General features: G+C 39.3%; 1 protein-coding gene across 1 annotated transcript; it reads right to left on the bottom strand.

The window, feature by feature from the left end:
* Positions 1 to 6,468: 6,468 nt before the first annotated feature.
* Positions 6,469 to 19,450, bottom strand: HS3ST1 (heparan sulfate-glucosamine 3-sulfotransferase 1). Its single transcript, XM_082758846.1, has 2 exons — positions 19,285 to 19,450; positions 6,469 to 10,971 (listed from the first exon to the last, which is right to left on the bottom strand). Exon 2 carries the CDS (start codon positions 10,841 to 10,843, stop codon positions 9,881 to 9,883), a length of 963 nt encoding a protein of 320 aa, XP_082614972.1. The 5' UTR covers positions 10,844 to 10,971; positions 19,285 to 19,450; the 3' UTR covers positions 6,469 to 9,880.
* Between the last annotated feature and the right edge of the window lie 900 nt (positions 19,451 to 20,350).

Raw genomic sequence — 20,350 nt, 5'->3', positions numbered from 1 at the left:
AAGAGGCGATTAATAGATGCCTTGCAACAGAATGATGGCTGCTCTCACAGTCCACATTTCAATCTGCAGTTGTCTGCTTTGTCTTTTTGCTGTATTGCTTTCTTGCATAAGCTAATTGCCTTTTCTCTTTGTAGAAACTTGTGCATATTCTTTTTGTTTTGTTTTTAAATATGAACTGGAGAGAAGAAAACTGGCACTTCCCTTGCATAAAGCTCAATACACTAGAACAGAATAAAAACAAACAAACAAACAAACAAACAAAAAACACCTTCTTTACTGATAGACAAGCTCCAACAAAGCCAGAAGAAAAATCTGTTTTCATTTGTACGCTGTCTCTCCATCATGCTTGAGTTACAGCTGTCAAAATACAGGTAATTTAGTAGACTTTTCTAGGGATAAAAAAGAAAAATAACTTGATCCACTACAAATCTTTAGTTTGGGCTGAAGAACACAAAACCCATGAACCATAACTGCTGGGACTGTCTGCATCCTTTTGCTGCATTTAACTTCATTGTCTTTTCTGTGATAAACTGTAAAGCGATGTATCAAGTTAGCAGATTATTGACTGTCCTGCTGGAAAATTTTAGGCATGGTTTTAAATTAGCTCTGTAAAAGAGGAACAAGTCAAATTTGTGCAAGTTGCATAGCACGCTTTGAATTGACAGTCAGTGCCTAAAAACTGAAATGTGGTTTTTGAGTGGAAGGGATTTTATGAGACACAAGTTGCTTCATGAACACCAGGAGTCTAGCTAATTTATACATGATTGTTCTTGTTCTTTGAAAGATATCTGGCTATGGCCAACTCTGCTATGGAATTTTATTCTATTTTTTCCTATTACATGGTTCTAGCAGACAGTTTAGGATTCTTTTCTGAGATCAGGTAGGGAAGACTTCAGTCTCATTTTAATACAGTCCTTTACACCATTTCAGAAGTGCAGAGGGACTATGGATCATCTATAAATTGTTTCTGCAAGTCCCCTTTCCACAGAAGAAAAGTACAAAGTATATGAGAACCAAGTGTGTTGGCTTTAATGAATTTGTGTTGATTTAAATGAGTTTAGAATCTTGTTTGTTATCTGCAAAAGTTTAGTGTATGTATAATTTCTGTATATTTGAATTGATGGTTTGGGTTTCTGCTAGTATTTCACTTCCTATAATGCTGAATTCCTATGCAACTATTCCAAAGAAAATAGAGCTGAGGTAGGTTTCCCCAGCAGTATGTTTTTTTTTTTTTTCTTTTTTCCTTTTTTAACTTTTGCTTAAAGAAAAAGCAAGACTTTTCAGAAAAAGTTTGTCTAAGCTACAGAGGGCTTATCACTGGCGACATCATAGACAGAAAAATGATACTCCTTACACTGAAATGACCTTTCTTTAAGTATTAGGCATCTTTAAAGATCAGCAGATTTTATTTTCATCACTTTAGTTTGTAGATATCTTAAATGTAGCATTTTTGTATCAGCTATGGAGTATTTTATTTTATTTTATTTTATTTTATTTTATTTTATTTTATTTTATTTTATTTTATTTTATTTTATTTTATTTTATTTTATTTTATTTTATTTTATTTTATTTTATTTTTTATTTTTTGTTCCCAGGAGGTAGAGCCCATTTCCCAGTAAGAATATTCACAAAGCCTTCACAAGGCTATCAGAGACACAGTATTCAAGCACCTACATATAACCTGGTATTTACTTGCTTTTGAAATTTTTGAAAGTTGCTTTTTTAAAATCCCAGTGGTTACTTTTCTGCATTTCTAGATACATAAATTCTTTACGCTCTTACCTACCAACTCCTGACACGACCAATTTGCAATGTAGTGTCCTCACAGACAGGTTTGGAGGTCATGCTGCTTCTCACCTAGGGTGTTTGAATACTATTATGTCTAACATCAATAAAGATGTAAAAATGAGCTATGGGCATTCACTCCATTTAAACATTTTTATCAAATGCATTTGTCAGTTCACAGGTTGATCTGCACAAGGTCTAGTGGATGAAAATAACTGCTGAAATGTAGACACCAGGGCAGTGGAGTCATAGCACAAAGCTATGTGTGTATGCTCAGTGGCTAAAGGGGTTTTATATTAGCCTGTACATTGGCCACAGTGTGCCACTCCTCTAGTTGCCTCTGCATGGCCAACACTTTAAAGCAAAGGTATTAAAAATATCCTGATGTAATGCACAGGATAACTGCCCACAATGTTGTACCACCCCAAAGAACTGGCAGTACAAGTAGGAGGTAAAGAGATGGAAGGATAGGAATATCTCAAGGCACTGTAATACCTGAAGATTTCTGTAGTTTAATTGGCTAATTTTTGGTGGCAATGTTTGTAGGAAAAGTTGTTGCACACTCAGGTCTAATCAGAGTTGCATGTGTTTACAGAACTGAATGATGACCTGAACCAGGGACCTGATGCAGATGAAAATAATTTTGTTTGTGTTCTCTTTTGTCTGAAAACACTTTTGTTCTGGCACAGCTCTCACAGCTAGCCAAAGCTGTTTGACTAGCTTGAGCAGTATCTTTGAAGGCCTAGCCATGGCCAGTGTCTGCTGAAACCACCTGCTGCATCACTGGTTTGGGGACAAAGAAATTTAGAGGGTGATATCCCCCAGCAAGCAGTTATTACTAGACAGTCAAACACAAGAGATGATAGTTGGTCTGCAAAGAAATGGCTGCAACTGGAAAGGTCCTTTGGTTAGTAGCAGCAATGCCAAAACTATCTCCCGAATAAGGTAATCAAGAGTTTAGCAGCAATATCAGTGTAATGTATTCCTGCTGTCTGCACTGGGCATGCTGTCCTCCCAGCTGGTTCAGCAAACTGTAGGACAAGCATTTATATAGGCAGAGAGCTCATTGTAGTAAGTCACATTCTCCTTTATGTTTAAAACATTATTTCCAGTATATTCACAGATGAACAGTCCAGTTCAAGGCTGGTAACGTGGGGTGCAGGAGAAGAAAAAAAAGTACAACACAGTGACAGTAAAAACTCTCCTGCTTGTGATAAGGTAGAGGAACCATACTCTGCAGATCCTCATAGCATTTGTGACACTACTTTCACCCTTGCAATGAGAACAGTAAAAGCTCTTCCCTTTCCTAAGCTGTCAATCCTTGTTCCATTTCATGATATAAAACCATGAAAATCCATTTTTTATGCATTACTGTATTTGTGAGTAATAGTAAATCCTTTCCTTTATTTACCATGCTTGAAATTTAACTTTCTTCCATAAGGCTGTGGAAATGAAGTTCTTGTATGAGTCACAGAAAAGGAGTGTTTGAAGCAGTTTAGCATTTACATTTTTTTTTCCAGTTTATGAATGTCTGAGCATTAGCTGACTCAAGTTTATTAAGTATGAAAAAGCACTAGGATTTTATCATCACTTGATGTTAAATAATTAACTTAGCAAACGAGTGCCAACATCATAAAACACGATATGTATGATATTGAATCTATATCTATGTTCAATAATAAATATCTTATGGCATTCATATAACTGAAGCCCACACAAGAATAAGGAAGCTGCCAAAATAGTATCATATCCAGTTGGCTTATTCAGCAAGAAACCAACTGGTCCACAGATGCTCTTTTTTCTATGAGAAAATATCCTCTTTTGCAAGTCTCCTGTCTGAAGAATATTTAATATGAACTCTTCTCCTCCTGCAGGCTGTAAATCATTTATTCATCAAACCCTTTTATTTGTAGCAGATGGAAAACTTGCTACAAGTTTGAAAACAAAAAAGGGAAAGATTAGACAGTTAGGTGAATAATAAGACTAATTGCATTATACTGCACTGACTTTCTAAAAGGCCTTATGGCACGGGAATGAACTGATACTCAGATGAATTTGGATGCCTTTTCTCTGTTTGGGTGGCACAAATGAGAGCTGGGCAATAAGCATTTTTTTCCTGAAAGCCCTTATTCATCATATGCAAGGGTGTGAACAGAGGGAATGAAGCTATGATAAGATGTTCCCCCATATCCACTTCTAGTGTCCTTGTCACAATGTGGCTGTCTAGCCCTGGTCCCAGCTAGTGTGATGTGCAAAATGGACCAGTTGTTCTCTTTCTGCAGAGTGTCGTTTTTCCCTCCCTTATTCTCCTTGCATGGGAACACACATATTCAGGCAAGAGAATGATAAGACACTAAAAAAAGATACAGTATGATTCCAATTCTTTTTTTCTGCAGCACTTGCACACTTCTTATTTTAGTATGGTCTGGCTACATTTCAGTAAACTCTTGTTATGTGACTATATAAGATAACTTGCATTTCTGCTCAGACTTCTTTGTACTTTACATGAGGGGAAAAAAAAAGACCCTGTTCCTACATGGATCAAGAGAATGATTCTCAGATTACTTCCACTCTTTCAAAAGAAATATTGCTACCACTTGTAGTGACACCATGGGTAAGTGTCACGCTATCGCCAATAACATAACTGCTACACTAGCAATAAGAACAATATGTTCCTTTGATTATACATTTCTATTTACCAAGTACAATAGATAGCTACTCACATATGATGGTGTTACAATAGTTCCTGCTGTAATGCAATGATGCAGACCAAATAAGACAAATTTTATTAAAGTTAAAAACATATCCGAGCAAACATATGCAAAGTGCATTTTGTACTTCATAATGCTATGCTTTCCCATTCATTTGACCAGTATTCTTTAAAAATACTTTCAGATCATGAATTTACTTTCTTACAGTGTTAATTGAATAGTTATAGGACAGATATGACACAGCAGCAGACTGGGGAGGAGAAAAGAATTTCACAAAATCCAGTAGTAAGAGATTCCCTGAGAACTCTGTCTGGTGTAAAAAATACTGCAAGAACTCTGCCGTTTGATAGTTATCTGATCTCAACTGCACTAAGTCCTAGAGGCTGGCCTGTTCATTTTGAGGAAATATGACTACAGATTGTTATTATTATTATTGTTGAAATACTGTTGACCAAGAACTCAGGAAGGGAGGGCATGTTATTTGTTCTGCTGTTTTTCTGTGTATACATAGAGGTTCCTGTTTCTGTAACCTGCATTCAAATTAAGTTTTGAAGAATATTGCCATTCATTTCAGAACAGCTTTTTGTTTTAGCCACTGTGCCTTCATAATTGAAGCTGTGTATCTGAGTTGTATTACAATTGTTTTTTTATATTAAGGGATTCCTCTTCCACCTGCTCTTTGGGGTTGGAATCTTAGACCGTGTTTTGGCAGAGCACAATATCTACAGAAAGTAAAAAGATGATGTCACTATGACAGTATTATTGACTTAGGAGTTAATTGAAGGCATTGCTTTCATAGACAACATAAAGTGATATCCAAGTCAAAAATTTAATGTCCCATATCATTAAACAAAAATGTTTTCAGCCCAATGAGACCAGCTGTTCCTGCGCATCCAGCTGCTCCCCACCCTGACTTGCATATTTTATATATCCCAGAAGGCATTTAAAATCTGCAGCATCACTGTTGAGATTATTGCACTATTGACTTAAAAACTGCAACAACTGTTGTGTGGGAGTTAAGCAGAAAATTTACCATAGGTGGGTTATTGTTGCAAGAAAAGAGACTACTGCTCTCCTTTACTAATAATCTGATATACACTTTCTTTTATTTTTGGTAAGCATCTTTAATTTTTAAAAATCTTTAATTTTTTTCCCCACTCAGATAAGATCTTTGCATAGCTTCCATCTGTAACTGGCCTTGCCAAAGCAACTGAAACATGGAGGAATTAATACTGAATGTACAGTCTTTCCAACGTAACTGGAAACTCAGGCAGAGTCATGAATACAAGTTATTGGAGTAAGAATGAGAAAAGAATAATGCTACTTACAGCTGTAGAGGAAATACTTGCAAATATTTCAGCTGGTATGTACCTACTAGCAAGTTCAATACACTCTGTTTACATATGTTAACCTATCACTTTTTCCTGTGCAAAGTAATAAAAATATTACTTTATTATTGTATCAGATAACATCTATTACTATACTCCTTTAAAATTTTATTCACAATGTGAGCCGAATTGGGACTTGGTTGTTGCAGACTTTGAAAAAGAGAAAGGAGAAGGGATATTCCCCAGAGTAGCAGTTTTGATATGCAACCTCTTACTTGTGGGGTGGAAATGTAAACTTTCTTAAATGCCTAGTCAGCCATGCTAGATAAAGCAGAAGAAAAACATATGGAAATATGCACTACCCCATCTTACTTTCCTTTACACATTTGAAATCTGTGTGCATGACAAGAAGGAATAGGAATCCTGTTTTTCTGCTGAACCTGATCCTGAAAATGCATATAGACAAGGAAATGTGAAATGATCAGATCTGAGTTCCAAAGCAAGAAAAGATATTCAATGGTGGTAAGCGTCTCACACATTCATCAATGAATGTAGCACTGCCCTACTGGTACAAATAGACTCAAACAAGATTTAAAAAAGGATGATTTTTTTTAATGACGTGTTCCAAAACAATGTAGATTTACTCAAGCACAGTAGATGTTATTTCACCCATAAGAAAAAAAGGTGTAAGGAACAGCAAAGGACATACGAAAGTATCATGCAGCACCAACAGTAGTTGTATCAATATTCTTGCTGAAGTTTTATATATATATATATATATATACACACGTATATATACACGTGCGTGTGTGTATATATATTTACCTAGGAGACTTCTTTCATTTCCCATACTCTAGAAATGTTCATGGAATAATCAATATAGTTTAAACTTTGACCTCTGCAAATATACTATCTGCTTTCAAAGACTCGCACTAATCCACGTTGTGAAGCAAAGGGCAAGGCTTAGTCTTGGAGTGCCACCCTGATTAATGTCTTGATTGGCTTTTCTTCTTCTTAGTCAAGGGGAGTGGTAAACTTTGAATTGAACATTGGATTATCATAAAAATGTTGTATGTATTTAATATTTGTAAGAGTGATTACAGAGTTGGCTAGCAGCCCTGAGGAGACAGGCCTCCAGAGCTACACCCAAGTAGTTGTACTTTAGACCTGAGAGGGCAAAGTTTAACAAGAATAAATACCTGTACTGCTTAACAGCGGAAAGGTATTTTCAGAGATTTCCTTTAATATGAATAAATATGGCATGACTTCAAAGTGTTTGAAGACTGTGTTTCTACAGTCTCAACCAGAATGTGCATCAGCCTCTTTCATTATCTCTTCACTTTCTTCTGTTTGATTTTTTTGTTGTTGTTTAGCACATTTTTAGAAAATACAGTGACGTGCAGAAAGTGAATGCAGCTGTAAATTCTGTAAAACAGAATTCACACTCAGAACCATAGCTTTTAGCATTGCGACCCTTGAATATAGGGCATCTATGGCCAATAAATTTTACCTGTGACCTGATGGTTCATAGAATCACAGAATCATAGAATATCCCGAGTTGGAAGGGACCCAGAAGGATCATCGAGTCCAACTCGATGGTTCATACTCTACTTCTTCTACAGAGGTAAACCCATACAGAGGTGGGGAGTGAGAGGATGTGTCCTGGTTAGTTTCAGGCAAGATAATGGTATCAAATAGCATTATACATTTAAAAACATTCTCAATTCTAACATCAGGCATCAATACTACTGTGGCATTCACAATTACACACATCATATGCTGTATTGCCCTGTATGTGTGACCTGCTGTAGGTGAGCTTGATGCATCCCTGTCTTCTTGCATTCAGCTGACTCTTTGACCGAAAAGGTACTACCGACATGGCCACAAACCCTGGCAGCATTTCTTTCTTTCCCAGCAAAAAGTTAGTAAACGTAGTGGGCTCAGTCTGGGGCTCTAAGAAGGTGAAATTGAAGGTGGGACTGTACTAAGGTGGGACGTTTTTCTTGTGGGCCAAAATCTCTTAGGTCCAGATGGTTCCTACAGAGTTAGCAAGGAAATGGGATAATAGTAAGTGGACAAGAATATACTGCCCCTCCTTACACCAAACCCGCAGTATTTCTATTTTCAAACTGTAATAGGAGCGTCCTGGTACTTTAAGCCTGTTGTTTTTTTTTGTATCCATCTCTTGCAAAAGATTCAACATTATTGCCACCAGAAGATGTATTCCTTTTTTGTATATTCTGGATCAGCAATGGACCATGTAGGCAACAACCCAGTAGCCAACAACTGATTTCCACTGAATCCACTAGGCTACAGCTGAATTCTTATGTAAAATTTAACTGGAGTCTAAACTGAAGTTGAATCCTAACTTCCGGCCTTCCAAACTAGAGACTGATGAATAAACAAGAAAGGAAAGATGCAATTCAGAAAATATTTTATTGAGTACAATACCATTTCATTTTAGGCTTTCATCAAAGGTCTACTTTATAAAACAACACCAACAACCTCTCTGAGGTTGAATACAGCTTGGGCAGGTGCACAAGGAGCAGGAGAGGGGCAGCATCTTCAAATTTTCATGCAAGCAGCGTAATATAGGATAATTGCATCCAGACAGTACCTTGTCACAGTGCCCAAGTTTGCACCATCTCACCAGGAAAATTTAATGCATCTACATTTAAATTTTATAAAGGATTGTAATAATCAGTAGCAAATTCAAATATACAGGGTGTTGCCACTGAATGTTCAATGGATATACTCTAGATCTAAACAGGAGAATTAGGAGCTCATAAAGAAAGTATTGTAGTAAGCACTGTGTGGAAATAAGATTAACTCTAACTCTGGAGAATGGTGGCTAACAGGACAGCAGAACTAGTGTAGATAAGGAGAGCTGTAATTTTACAAATGTACTAACATCTAACTTCTATTTTTAGCAGATGGAAGACCATAAAAGTTCCTGGGACTGGGGTTAATTCCATGACACACAGGCTGGAATGAGGACTTGGCTTCATGTTTCCTGAAGGGAGACTAATTGAACAGTAGTCCATGAGCACTTTCCAGTTGCATGAAGCAGCTGCTCATCTCATAGAAAATAGCCTTCACTAGGGTACAAGTGTGTTAATATTTATAAGAATGAAGCTGCTGCTTGCTAGAACATAGACCAGCTAATTTTTTTCTGGTGTAAGCATTGATTTTCAGTGATAGGAAATCATAAGTGTGCTATAACATTCAGGAACAGTCATAAGCAACCATTAAAATTTCCCCATATTGCTTAAATTCTTCTCTCAAACCTCTTTCTTTCATTATGAAGTATACGTACATTCATCGACTGTAGAAAATTTTCAGGTTGACTATTTTTCTGCACTTAATTCTGTGTTTTTATGAGCTGGTCCCCACAGAATCTTTAAAAAATTGCAATGAAACTAGCATGGTACTGCCAAAGAATTTGAGGAGCAACTGTTATAGCATTAACTATAAAAGTAAGTACAGCTGTTAGCATGTTTTATGATACAGAGCCTTCCATCATCCTTTGGCTGTGCATGTCCCAACATGTGCAAGAAGTACCACTTTATCCGGAAATATTTTTATGAAGCAGGATGGAACAATTTTCAAATTACAATATTTTCAGATAAGAAAAGAAATTAGACCACATTTTAAAGCAAGAAAAATGGAAATGTAAAGCTAAGCATATTCATTAGCAATTAGAGGAGAAAGTCCAGAATAGTCCAGAAAGACTGAAGTATTCAAATAATTTTGAAGGGTTTTGTTGAAATGAACTTCTTATTTATTAAAAAGACAACACATTCTCGAGAGCATCTTCTGCAGTGAAATAATTTAGTTTCTTCATATAGACACATCATACACAATGTTAACAACCATGAAAAACAATACAAAATGCTTTCAAATTTAACAAGTAGAAAAATATAACTAGTATATATGGCAATTGTGAATCTAATACTGTACAGAAGTATTTACGTATTTTTACAAATAAATTATAGCGTAAATGCCCTTTTAAAAATTTCTAGATGTACACTGGAGCATAGGTTCTGAAGCTCACCACTAACTTGCAACAAATGAGTGCCAGTCAAATGTTCTGTCGACGAGCTCAAAAAATTTTTTGTTGGGTTCATGGAAATACTCATGCAGTTTCTCAAGTAACCAGGTATCTACTTGTGGGTGTGCTCGTCCTTTTGACTCATGTAAACAACGCTCCCTCCCACTGTCCCTTAGGCAGTAGAAGCCTTTAGTTTTATTGAAATAAAAGTTTGAAGCATTTATCTGCGGTGATAATTTCAAAAATCTCTCTACCTTCTCTATTTCTGGAAAGGGATCTTTGATTAGCTTATCCCCATCTACAATGTGGATATGGTCAAGGGGAAAATACTTCAACCAGTTTTGCATGTGAATGTAGTACAAGCTTCTGTTTATTGCCTTGTAGTCCACATTGAGTTCACCATCTTTAATCAGGAATTGTTCAATGGATGGATACGGCTTGTGCTTCTGCATGTGGTTATAGAACACTTGGGTGTAATCTGATAGTACTCTCTCACTTGGGTCTCTTAAAATAAGGAGTAGTCTCATAGATTGGTTCATGTTATAAACTCTTTCAGGCACTTTAGGTGATGTGAAATACGCTGGAGTTTTTTCCACTGTGATCTGATGCGGATAAGAGAACGGCATTTGATTAATATACCACTGCAATCCATTTCTGTAATGATCTTCCCAGTCAAAGAAGTGAACTTCACTTTCTGCTGCTGCAATATCTGGATGAAGACTCAACATCTCTAACAAAGCTCTTGTTCCACCTTTTCTCACTCCAATAATGATAGTCTGTGGCAGCTGCCGGCATGTTCCATTAGAATGAATGTTTTCCTTGAAGTCATTTTTTTGAGATGTTTTCTTTAAAAGCTCTCTCTGAACAGACTGAGCAGAAGTCTCAGCCTTTGAATTGATAGCCGGTCTGGAAGGCACTATCTGAGGTTGAACAATAAGCAACACAGCTCCCAGCAGAAAAGCTGCCATGACAGAAGTTCTTAGTCTGGTTTCACTCAAGCAGGTAATGGGGCATGGAGTGATTTCCACCGAGAACAACCTTTAAAATTTGTTTTTGTTTTGCTGAGTGGATGCGTATTTCTCAAACGGAAACTTAGCTGAGAGAAAAAAAGAAGAGAAGCACATTATTTTATACTCTGATATATCACTACTAAAGCCACACTGCAAGTATCTTTTGATTTTCACAACTGAACAAACTTCTTTAGCTTTCCCAATTCTAGGCTCATAAATCATTGGATAGAATTAAATTCTTTAAAGACAGGCACATAAAATAATGCCACGAGAAAATGATTTCCAGTCAGTAGGAGACATGAACATTCTGAATCTTTTTTTTTTTTCCACCCAAGATTCATTCTGAGGTAACTTTTTTATTTTTTTAAATCTGATTTCAGTGGAATTGAACCACTACTGCAAGAGATTTTTTTTTTTTGGTATTTGTTTTTAAATCTGCAAGAATAGGTCTATTTTAGAAGCAAAACCTAAAAAGAAAAAGGTATGGGCTTGAACAAGATAGCTTCCTTAAAGATGGTCTTGTAGTCTCCTAAGGGATCACATGATGGCAATCTGAAAGTAAAGCCTCCTGGGGAAAAAAAGGCTAACAATATATGAAGAGAACTTTCTACAAAAATGTGACCTTCCCATAGAAGTTAAGAAGAGCTCTGGGTGAATAGTAGACCAAGGAAAAGGCAAATTTTTTTATAACTTTTAAATGAAGTACTCGTTTGCTGTGCTTAGGGTCTCTGAGGAAAGTCAGGTGCTATGTACTCTGCTGCTGCTATAGTACTGCAGACTACAGGAGGACTGCATCAACAAAATGCAAAAAGAGCTGCGGTCCCAGTCCAAGTACTCAGGAAAGAAGATACACAATGGATATTGTTGAAGATCACTTCCAGAGTCTGACAGCAAGCTGCTGTGATGTGAACATCTTTACTCTTTATTTATCAAAAGGCTACTAAATACTACAACTAAAAAGATTTTCAAAAGCCACCTGGACATGGGCCTAGCTACCTGCTCTAGGTGTCCCTGCTTGAGCAGGTGTGTTGGACCAGATGACCTCCAGGGATACCTTCCAGCCTTAACCATTCTGTGATTCTGTAAATTCAAGGTAAAGGTCAGGTTTCTTAACACAGTGTTCGAAATGAAATGGTAATGGCCTCATATATAGCAAACCTGTTAGATTGTCATGTTATGAGCTAGCTGTGTATACAAACTCCATAAATTTGGAGGCTTTCTGAAGTCCTGTAAGCTCAGCAGAGGCTGGTGTAAGCATGATTGTGGTATTGTCTAACTCCATGTAGAAGTAGAAGCCACAATGGCAGAGCATCTGACTGCTTTGCCTTACCAGGTTACTGTAATTATAAATTTAAGCTCAGAACAATGCATACTGTAGTAACTACCAAGGGCTGAAATATGAGATTACATATGAACAACCTGAGGAAATGCAAGGGCTAGGTTTTGGAAATTCTCCAGAGAATCTGAAAAGATACTAATGACTTTTCCACAATAAGCTAAGTCCCTGTGCGACAAGGACTAATGATGTGTTTCCAAGTGATGTAGAAAGTTGTTTGATAGCTTTGCATTTACAGAGGTCATGACTTCATCCTGAATGAAGCAGGCTTGCTTCCTGATGTTTGCTACTGATTATTACTTTTCTGCTTTCCCTTTTCTAATTACTTTTAAATGTCTGCAAGGCAGTGGTATTGTTAGGAAGCAGAAAGTAAGGCTGGGAGGAGAGGGAAGCAAAGGGCCATGATATGCCTATGATACACCTGAAATCAAGAAGCATGTGCCTGCAGGCTTTGGGTTCATGACCATGCTCTGTCCTGGACACAAAGTTGTGCCCTAGGCTGTTCTGTGATGTCTGATATGAGAAAACTTTGCAAAGGAATTTGTTCTCCCATTTTTGGTCACTGCTAAGAGTTTTATCTGGTTGGAGGAGCTTCATTTTGGCTGTCATTAATTTTCTATTATTTCCCTGTCTTCACCATTCTCAACTAAATCTACGTCAGTTTCAAGAAGAAAATCTCACTAATGGTGTTGTGCAGGGGTGGATTGGGTGACAGACAATTAAGAATAGGTACATTTTTGCTTTGTGCTGGATGTCCGCATTGAGCCATGCTGCCACCATATTTTAGAAGCAATGTGAGCAAGTGGTTTAATTAGATCAGTGAATGATGGGCAGCTCAGAACATAAAAGCAACAAAACATCAACTCTTCCTGAATTTTAAGGTCACAGATTAAAGGAATAGCCACTTACTGCAGAGTATATTTTAAGAGTTACAAGCTCCATAAATAGTAAGCCTGAGTCGTTGTCCTAACACCTTAATGGAAAAGCATAATAGGATTTCAGTGAGGAACAGGTTGAATTGATGTTGAAGGGAGTTAAGTAAAAGCCCAATAGTAAGAACCCTTATTTCTTAGCAGTCAGATTGAAATATACTATGCTAGTAGCCAAGTTGCATACTAGGCAGTCTTCCTCTGGAAACATTAACTTAGAGCTACTAGTCTCAGATATTAATGACAACACACTGCTGGGAACACTTTTTTTTTTTTTTTTTTTTTTTTTAAATTTTATGAGCTACATATACCAATTCATTGGGATTTTTTGTTTTTAAATTCATAGTTTGCATAGTACTCAGCTGCCAACTTTTTTTATTCAAGCCTCCCCATGGCAGAGTACAGCATGGGAATGTTTGAGGGAAATAAGACCAAAGGTTTCTTCTAACTGTAGCTCTACTCTTATTTTGGCTGGCATCACTCTTCAAAATCAGACTTGCAGGATATTACAGGTGTGATACCAAGGGACTGATGTCAGGTAGTCTTCTTAACTGAAGTACTTTTGGGGGGGAAATATTATTTTCTAAGTAAACAAAACAACTGTCTTCAGTTGCAGTGTGAGCCCTCAGAATAACATGGAAGTACCCTCTAATTCAGACATACAGAATTTGATTTTTTTCCTCCTCCCCAACTATTTGTTCAGGTGCATATCATGCATGCATCAGGATCTGTAGCATTTACTGTCTTTATGCACACCCAATGAACCATGTCAGTAATTATGCCATTCAAAGTACCTCCGTGCTATTGTTGCTTTACTTGCTAGCAATAAAGCTTTGTTTGTCATCTCTTTCTGTTCCTCTCATTTCTTTCAGACTGTGTAGGTCTGATACCTGGACCAATTATTGTGTTGTGTTAGACTAATGCAACACAATGGACATGAGTGTTCCTCTAAATTCAGCACAAAACATGTGTTGTGTAGGCAAAGTGGTGTCCAGGAATAAAACTGCTTATAAATTGGTTGCTGTTCAGCTTTCTTCTCTTCTGCCCTCTTTAATGCTTTATGAAGATCTACAATTTGGTGGCTGGAATTACAGCAGTTTATATAAAATGATGCAAATGTGTATTCCAAAGCTTTATAATTTGTAGGTCTGAAAAACTGTTTCAACAATAATAAGCATGCACTGAAGATTTGATAGCAGCCACTCTGCCAAATTACTTTTCTGCTTTAAGAATTCTCTTAACTGCCTCCACGAGTCATGCAGAGCATACATGACTGCACTCAGTGACTTTGTATTCCAGATTAATACAGAAATTTAACTGACAGTCATTACTATTGTATTTGCTACAAGTAAACGAACAAGTTGGTAAAAGAAGCACAGTTTATGCTAAATGGCGCTTTGAAGATTACACCAAGACTATTCAAAAAGTCTGATTGCTTTTTCTTAATCTTTTCTTCAGCTTTCTCCAATTAATTAGCTAAATGTGACATACTGTTTATTCAACAAGATTCAGTGTGGACATTGCCAATCAAATCAGCTTTCATTAAGGTTATAACCACTTCAAAACTAATAGTAATTTAGAAATAAATGGAACCTTTTCTCACTAAATGCAGTATGAGGGGTACAGCTGTCATATTTCAGTGACTTTTAAGTATATCACAGTGCTCTTTGAAAGATGTGTTGCTATTTTATCGCTTTTGACCATCTCTCAACACACACACACCACACACACGCACAGCTGCTGCCAGGACACAGACTACAAAAACGACTATATCCTTACCATTCACATGCAGGTGTCTTCATCTTCACTAAACAAAAGCTGTACCTTTTTATGGTCCTCCAGGGAGTGAGGAAGACCCCCAATAAATTTCAGGTAATCTCACTTTCTCTCATTGCAGAGCTGAAGCCCTTCGCTGGGGGGATCTTTGCACAGACATCTACGAAAACCCAGTCTGGCCCAATTGAGAACTACAGGTCAGTTGCTAAGATTTGTCTCTAGAGGGAGATCAGAGCTGAAAACTGGAGGGAGAAATTTTGCTCTTCACAGGATGATGGCACTGTAGACATGACAGAACCTCAGTACAGTTTGTGGGGTTTATTTTCCTTTACTCTAGAAGTGCATGTTTGGGCACTCAATAGTCAGATTAACATTACCGGTTAAAAGTAGTCAGATTGACATTTCTGGTTAAAAGTAGCTGTGAGGTACAACTCACAGATCTACTTCACTGGCTTCTTATAAGAGGAAAAAGAAATCCAAAATCAAGTTAACCAACCCTACAAACAACCTTCTACACTGATGAAGAGTCAGTGAACTGAACATTTGTATTCAGGGTCACATTTGTAAAAAAAAATCTGAACTAGATTAACTGAACTTGAAATTTGTCAAGTCATTGATATGAACAGTATATATTCCTACCCTCCCAGGATAGATGGTGTCTGCCATAATATATATTCTTCAGTTGTTTATATGAGCTCTTTCAAGTGACATTTTGTCTCCAGTTAGCATAAAACACACGGCAATCACTTACAGCTTAGTCAAGAGCTTTTCCTGAATTGAAAAGGCGCAATTTTATTTTTTTTCCCCATCTGATCTAGTTTATAAACCAGCAAAATGCAGAATATATTTCAAAGGAAAAAAAAATGTTTTTAACTATTAAACTCCCTCATAATGTCCTCTTCATGAAGAAATGCTTCCCACACTTACTCCACACTGTTGTCAAATCACATTTTAAAAAAGTTTTAAGAAACATCTGCCAATGAAATGTTTAAACTTAGTTTCTATTAATTAATAATATGCAATTGCCTACTTTAGTGAGTGTTATAGAGAAAATTATAACAAGTCAAATAGCACTGTATACTACTGAAGCCATAGATCTCTAGGTGCATAAACTATTGATCTCATTATATATTAAAAAGCCATCTGTGCATTAAGAGGGGAGGTGAAAAGATAAGAAATTGTATTAATCTGTATTAAAGTGCCTAAACAATACTGCCTAGCTACTTAAACTACATTTCATAAATTATATTAAAAAATACTGCTTAACCAGAAGAGATAAAACCATGGATTTAACTTTTATAGTCAGCATGTTATGAAATCTAATCATAATTTCAGTGTGGTTATGATGATATAACGTCTACGGGCTTTAAGACTTCAGAAATGTTCCTTAAAAAGTCTCTAAATTTTGGTTAGGAGAACTTAGCAAGCTGAGAAAGGTTGACTTGGTAGGAAGTATTTTTGGCTGAGATGTGCTATATTTCTGCACCTGCTGTGATAAATAGAGTTTATACAAATTAGCTAGGTCACTGGTTCGTGCCTTCTAAAGGAGGAGTTCAGCTCCAGTGTGAGCAATAGAGTAGCAAATTTATAATAGACTGTAGCTATATATAACATGCACTCTTTCTTTTTTTTTTAAAAAAAAGGTCAGAAGGGACCACTGCAATGTTTCATGCCAGGAAATCATAGACATTTTTAGACGAGAGAATACCCTACATTTCAGAGAACCTCATGCAGGTAAAAGGAAAATGGGACATTACAGCAGAATAAAAATAAACCTGAGAAGCTCAGGATGCACAGATATTTTTTGTACTGAATGCTTGTATGGAATCCCCTTACCACCTTCTTCTAGCAATTGCTTAATATCTTGCAGGACTCAAATGTTGTCCTTCATAAAGGGAGCGGGAAGTCCACTGTATCAGTGCCTTCTCTGTACCCTCATAAACCCAAACATTAAATTCAAAATCTGGAAGTTTTCCCACTTCCCAAGCAAAATGGGTCACAATCTGACTGGGAAGCAGAGATCTATTGCACAGTTAATAAAGTTGATTTCTAGTTCATTGAAACCTTCCCCAGGAAATCAACCTGCATGAAAAGATAGCTCTGTCGTACCTTGTTCCCGTTCCATACAAAGGCTCACCTGAACTGAATGGATTGAAAAAGGGAACACAGCATATTCAACAATCCCAGTTTCATTACCCCTGCCAAGCAACTTCTTACCACTCTCTGTCAATGTGGGCCCTATCTCAAATGCAGCAAGTCATTGAAACCAACAATAAAAACTAAAAGAATGAACAAACAAATAAACCTCTAAGTAACCTTAGAGATCATACTCCAAGCTGATTTATGTCTGCCACCCTTCTGCTACTTGACTTTAGATTAATACTGGAGCAGAGTACTGGTGAGGTCGCCACTGCATTAGACTTAACTAAACCAATCCATTTACTGAGTGAAGCACTGTTTGGTGACCTGGAGGGAACCCTGATACTCTGGAGTAAGAAGTGAAGTGACCCAGAAGGATCTTCCATTTTGGGCTGCCCAGGGATATTCTCAGTTTTCTTGCTCTCTTTAATTATCAAAACTTTTCAGGGAAATGCATCAATCTGGGGCTTTGGTAGCTTCTTGGCACTGGGCAGCATTTCTGGAAGAGGGAGGAAGAGACCCCCTTGTGAGACTAAAAAGCATTTCTGTCTTCCTCTCTGTATCTACACATGTATGTATTCTTATGCATTGGAAAACTGTTTTTCATTTACTCTGCTTTTCAGTAAAGTCTGTGTAATCACATGGTTAATCTGGAATAACCAAGGTAGTATCCTCAAAAGGAGGGGACATGGTTCAGAGACTGGCAATTCGAGGGTCAGAATTTGCTCTTCTAAATTATTGCCTTTCCACTGCAGCAGCTGGCTTTGCTTCACATGTGTAATCTGCTGCCGACCGGAGACGTAATATCAAAAACCTCTGCATTTTCCAAAAAAACAGGGAGGAAAAAAGAAAGGTGGGTGCGGACTGGGTGGATAGGAAAGAGCTAACTGAAGCTGATGTTAGTAGCTGCACTCTTAAAAGGCACTCTTTTCTGAGCAACGTGGGAAATACACTTGTTCAAGAAATGCTAGCAAATAAAATATAGTAGTAATTTATAATTTGCATATTAAGTTTGAAAGGCCATTTTAGCAAGACAATTTATGGGTTGAGATTCCTCTTGCCACATAACACTGCAGAGGCTTGCAGTGGGAGTGGGCAATGAATGGCTCTCCTGTGCCAGAACGATGGTCCCTGCGTGCACCCCATCCCCATGCCATTTAAGCCTGGTATTTATGAGACTTCCCAGATATTGGATAATTTTTTTTTGCTCCCCAGTGTCCAAAAGGAAGTCTAGGAACAGGGAAAGCCTTGAACTCAAAAGCCTTGAACTCACTGCACTAACAGAGAGGAAGGAGTCATACACTTTAATTCGCAGTCAGCTGAGGTGTTTGAATTGCCTGTACCTAGCTGGGTGCCCTTCCCTAATCTTTTGTATGACTAAAAGACAAGACCAAACCAAGACAATGCCCTGCCAGCACTCCTCCAGCTGGGAACTACCACCCCTGCCTCATGGCATCCTTTTACCCCCCATAGCCTTGAACCTCTCCTAGCCTTAACCCTGAAAAACACACAGAGAACTACAGTGCCCCCGTGCCTGTCCTGTGCTAGTCCAGGCAGCTTGCCTATTCCAGGCAAAACAAGGGTGAGCTCGAGTTCACGTCTGTGCCCTCCAGCCTAGCACAGCTTGGCAGGCTGCAGCCGAGCACGCTGCACCTGGCCAGCTTCGGCACTCAGCATGGGAGCAGATCAAAGACGCTCGGGGGAGCTTTTGCAAGTTGCTCTGCTGTCAGGTAGGAGCCCTGCGCTCCGCCACGCCGTTTCCACACCCTGCCATTCTGGCTTTGCATGCCCTTGTCATTTAGCTACAAGAAAAACAAGGCGGTAAGGAAAGAGAGTGCCTAGGGGCCAAATCTGGATGGATCTGCAATTCAGGTCCTGCTGACCGCTTCCCCCACTTTCTCCCCATTCTTTTTTTTTTTTTTTTTCCTCCTTCCCACGACAAGCGAAACCTGCCGGCTCCTGACTCAGTGAGCAAGTGCAAGCACCGCGGTGCTGCAAGCGGGGCAGGTTTCTCCGCGCCGCTCCCCGGGAGCAGGTGCCGCGGGCAGCTCAGCCCCGGCAGCGGCCAACCCCCGGGTGCCAACGACCGGACACCCCCCCAGGGGGCACCGCTCCTCAATTCCCCCATTACCCCAATACCGCCGCCCCAATCCCCCCTCCCCGTTCCCCGGGGCAGCTCCGGCCGCTCTCTGCGGGACCCCCTCCAGCGCATCACTCACCGCGGGGGCGCGGAGCCGTGGGGCAGAGCCCTCCGCGCCGTGCCATGGGCGCCCGTGGGTGCCGGTACCGGCGGAGGAGACGGTGGCGGAGCCGTGGGAAGCGCTCCCGGTGCCGGCGGGGCGGGCGGTGTAACGAGCGCCCGCTGCCGCCCGCTCCGCTCCTCCTGCGAGCAGCGCCCGGCGCCAGCCCGTTTGTACGGCCCCCGCTCCGCCCCGCCGCCGCGTCAAGCACGGCACCGCCCCCGGCCCCAAAACACGGCCCCGGCCCCAAACACGGCCCCGGTCCCGGTGCCGGTCCCCTGCCGGCTGCGCTCGCTCAGCCGCCGGGCGCCGCCGGTCCCCTCGGGGCCAGATCCGGCGCCCTGGTGGCGGGGTGCGGGGAGCAGGAGCAGCGCGGGGGGGGCCGGCTGTGTGCACGGATCGGCACCCAGCGCACTGCCGTGTGCGGGGATGGGCTCGGGGGATGCGGCACCGGGGGAGTACCTCGCCACGGAAAGCACCCCCCGACTGCCTCCTTCTGTACCCATAAAAATAACACCCGTATATATATGGAATAATACCCCCCTGTCCGCTTTCGGTTTTATATACTTCGTGAGCACCTCCTGGATGTGTTTTCTGGGCTTCAGAAGGTGGCTTCGATTTTACTTATTTATTTATTTTTCCATTGAAATGCTTTTTGTGCAGCTAGAACGTAAAGCAGGATGGATGTCTCGAACGTAAGAAATGTGGCTTCCTACGGGGAGTGGAACAAAAGGCTTTCCGTGGATTTTAAAGTCACAGGGTTAATCCACTGAAATAGGTCTCTATTTGCCAAAACGTGGTACATATATATTTTTCAAGTCAATGTATGTTAGAAGTATCATTATCATACTGCATCTCTATCCATTTATTCAGCAAACTCTCTTGAAATTTACTGGTAATTAAAAGCATATATATATATATATATATATATATATAAAAATATATGGTGGGGTAGCTCATTTCTCAGCGGGGAGCTTATTTCTCAGTTGATTTTGGTCAATTTAGCTCCCCACCCTCCTGAGGGGTTTCATGCAGGCTGACAGAT

Source organism: Aythya marila (genome assembly GCF_965140915.1).
Source record: "Aythya marila genome assembly, chromosome: 4".
Classification (NCBI taxonomy): Eukaryota; Metazoa; Chordata; class Aves; order Anseriformes; family Anatidae; genus Aythya; species Aythya marila.
The sequence above is the reverse complement of the archived record's forward strand: the minus strand, read 5'-3'. Positions and strand labels throughout refer to the sequence as shown.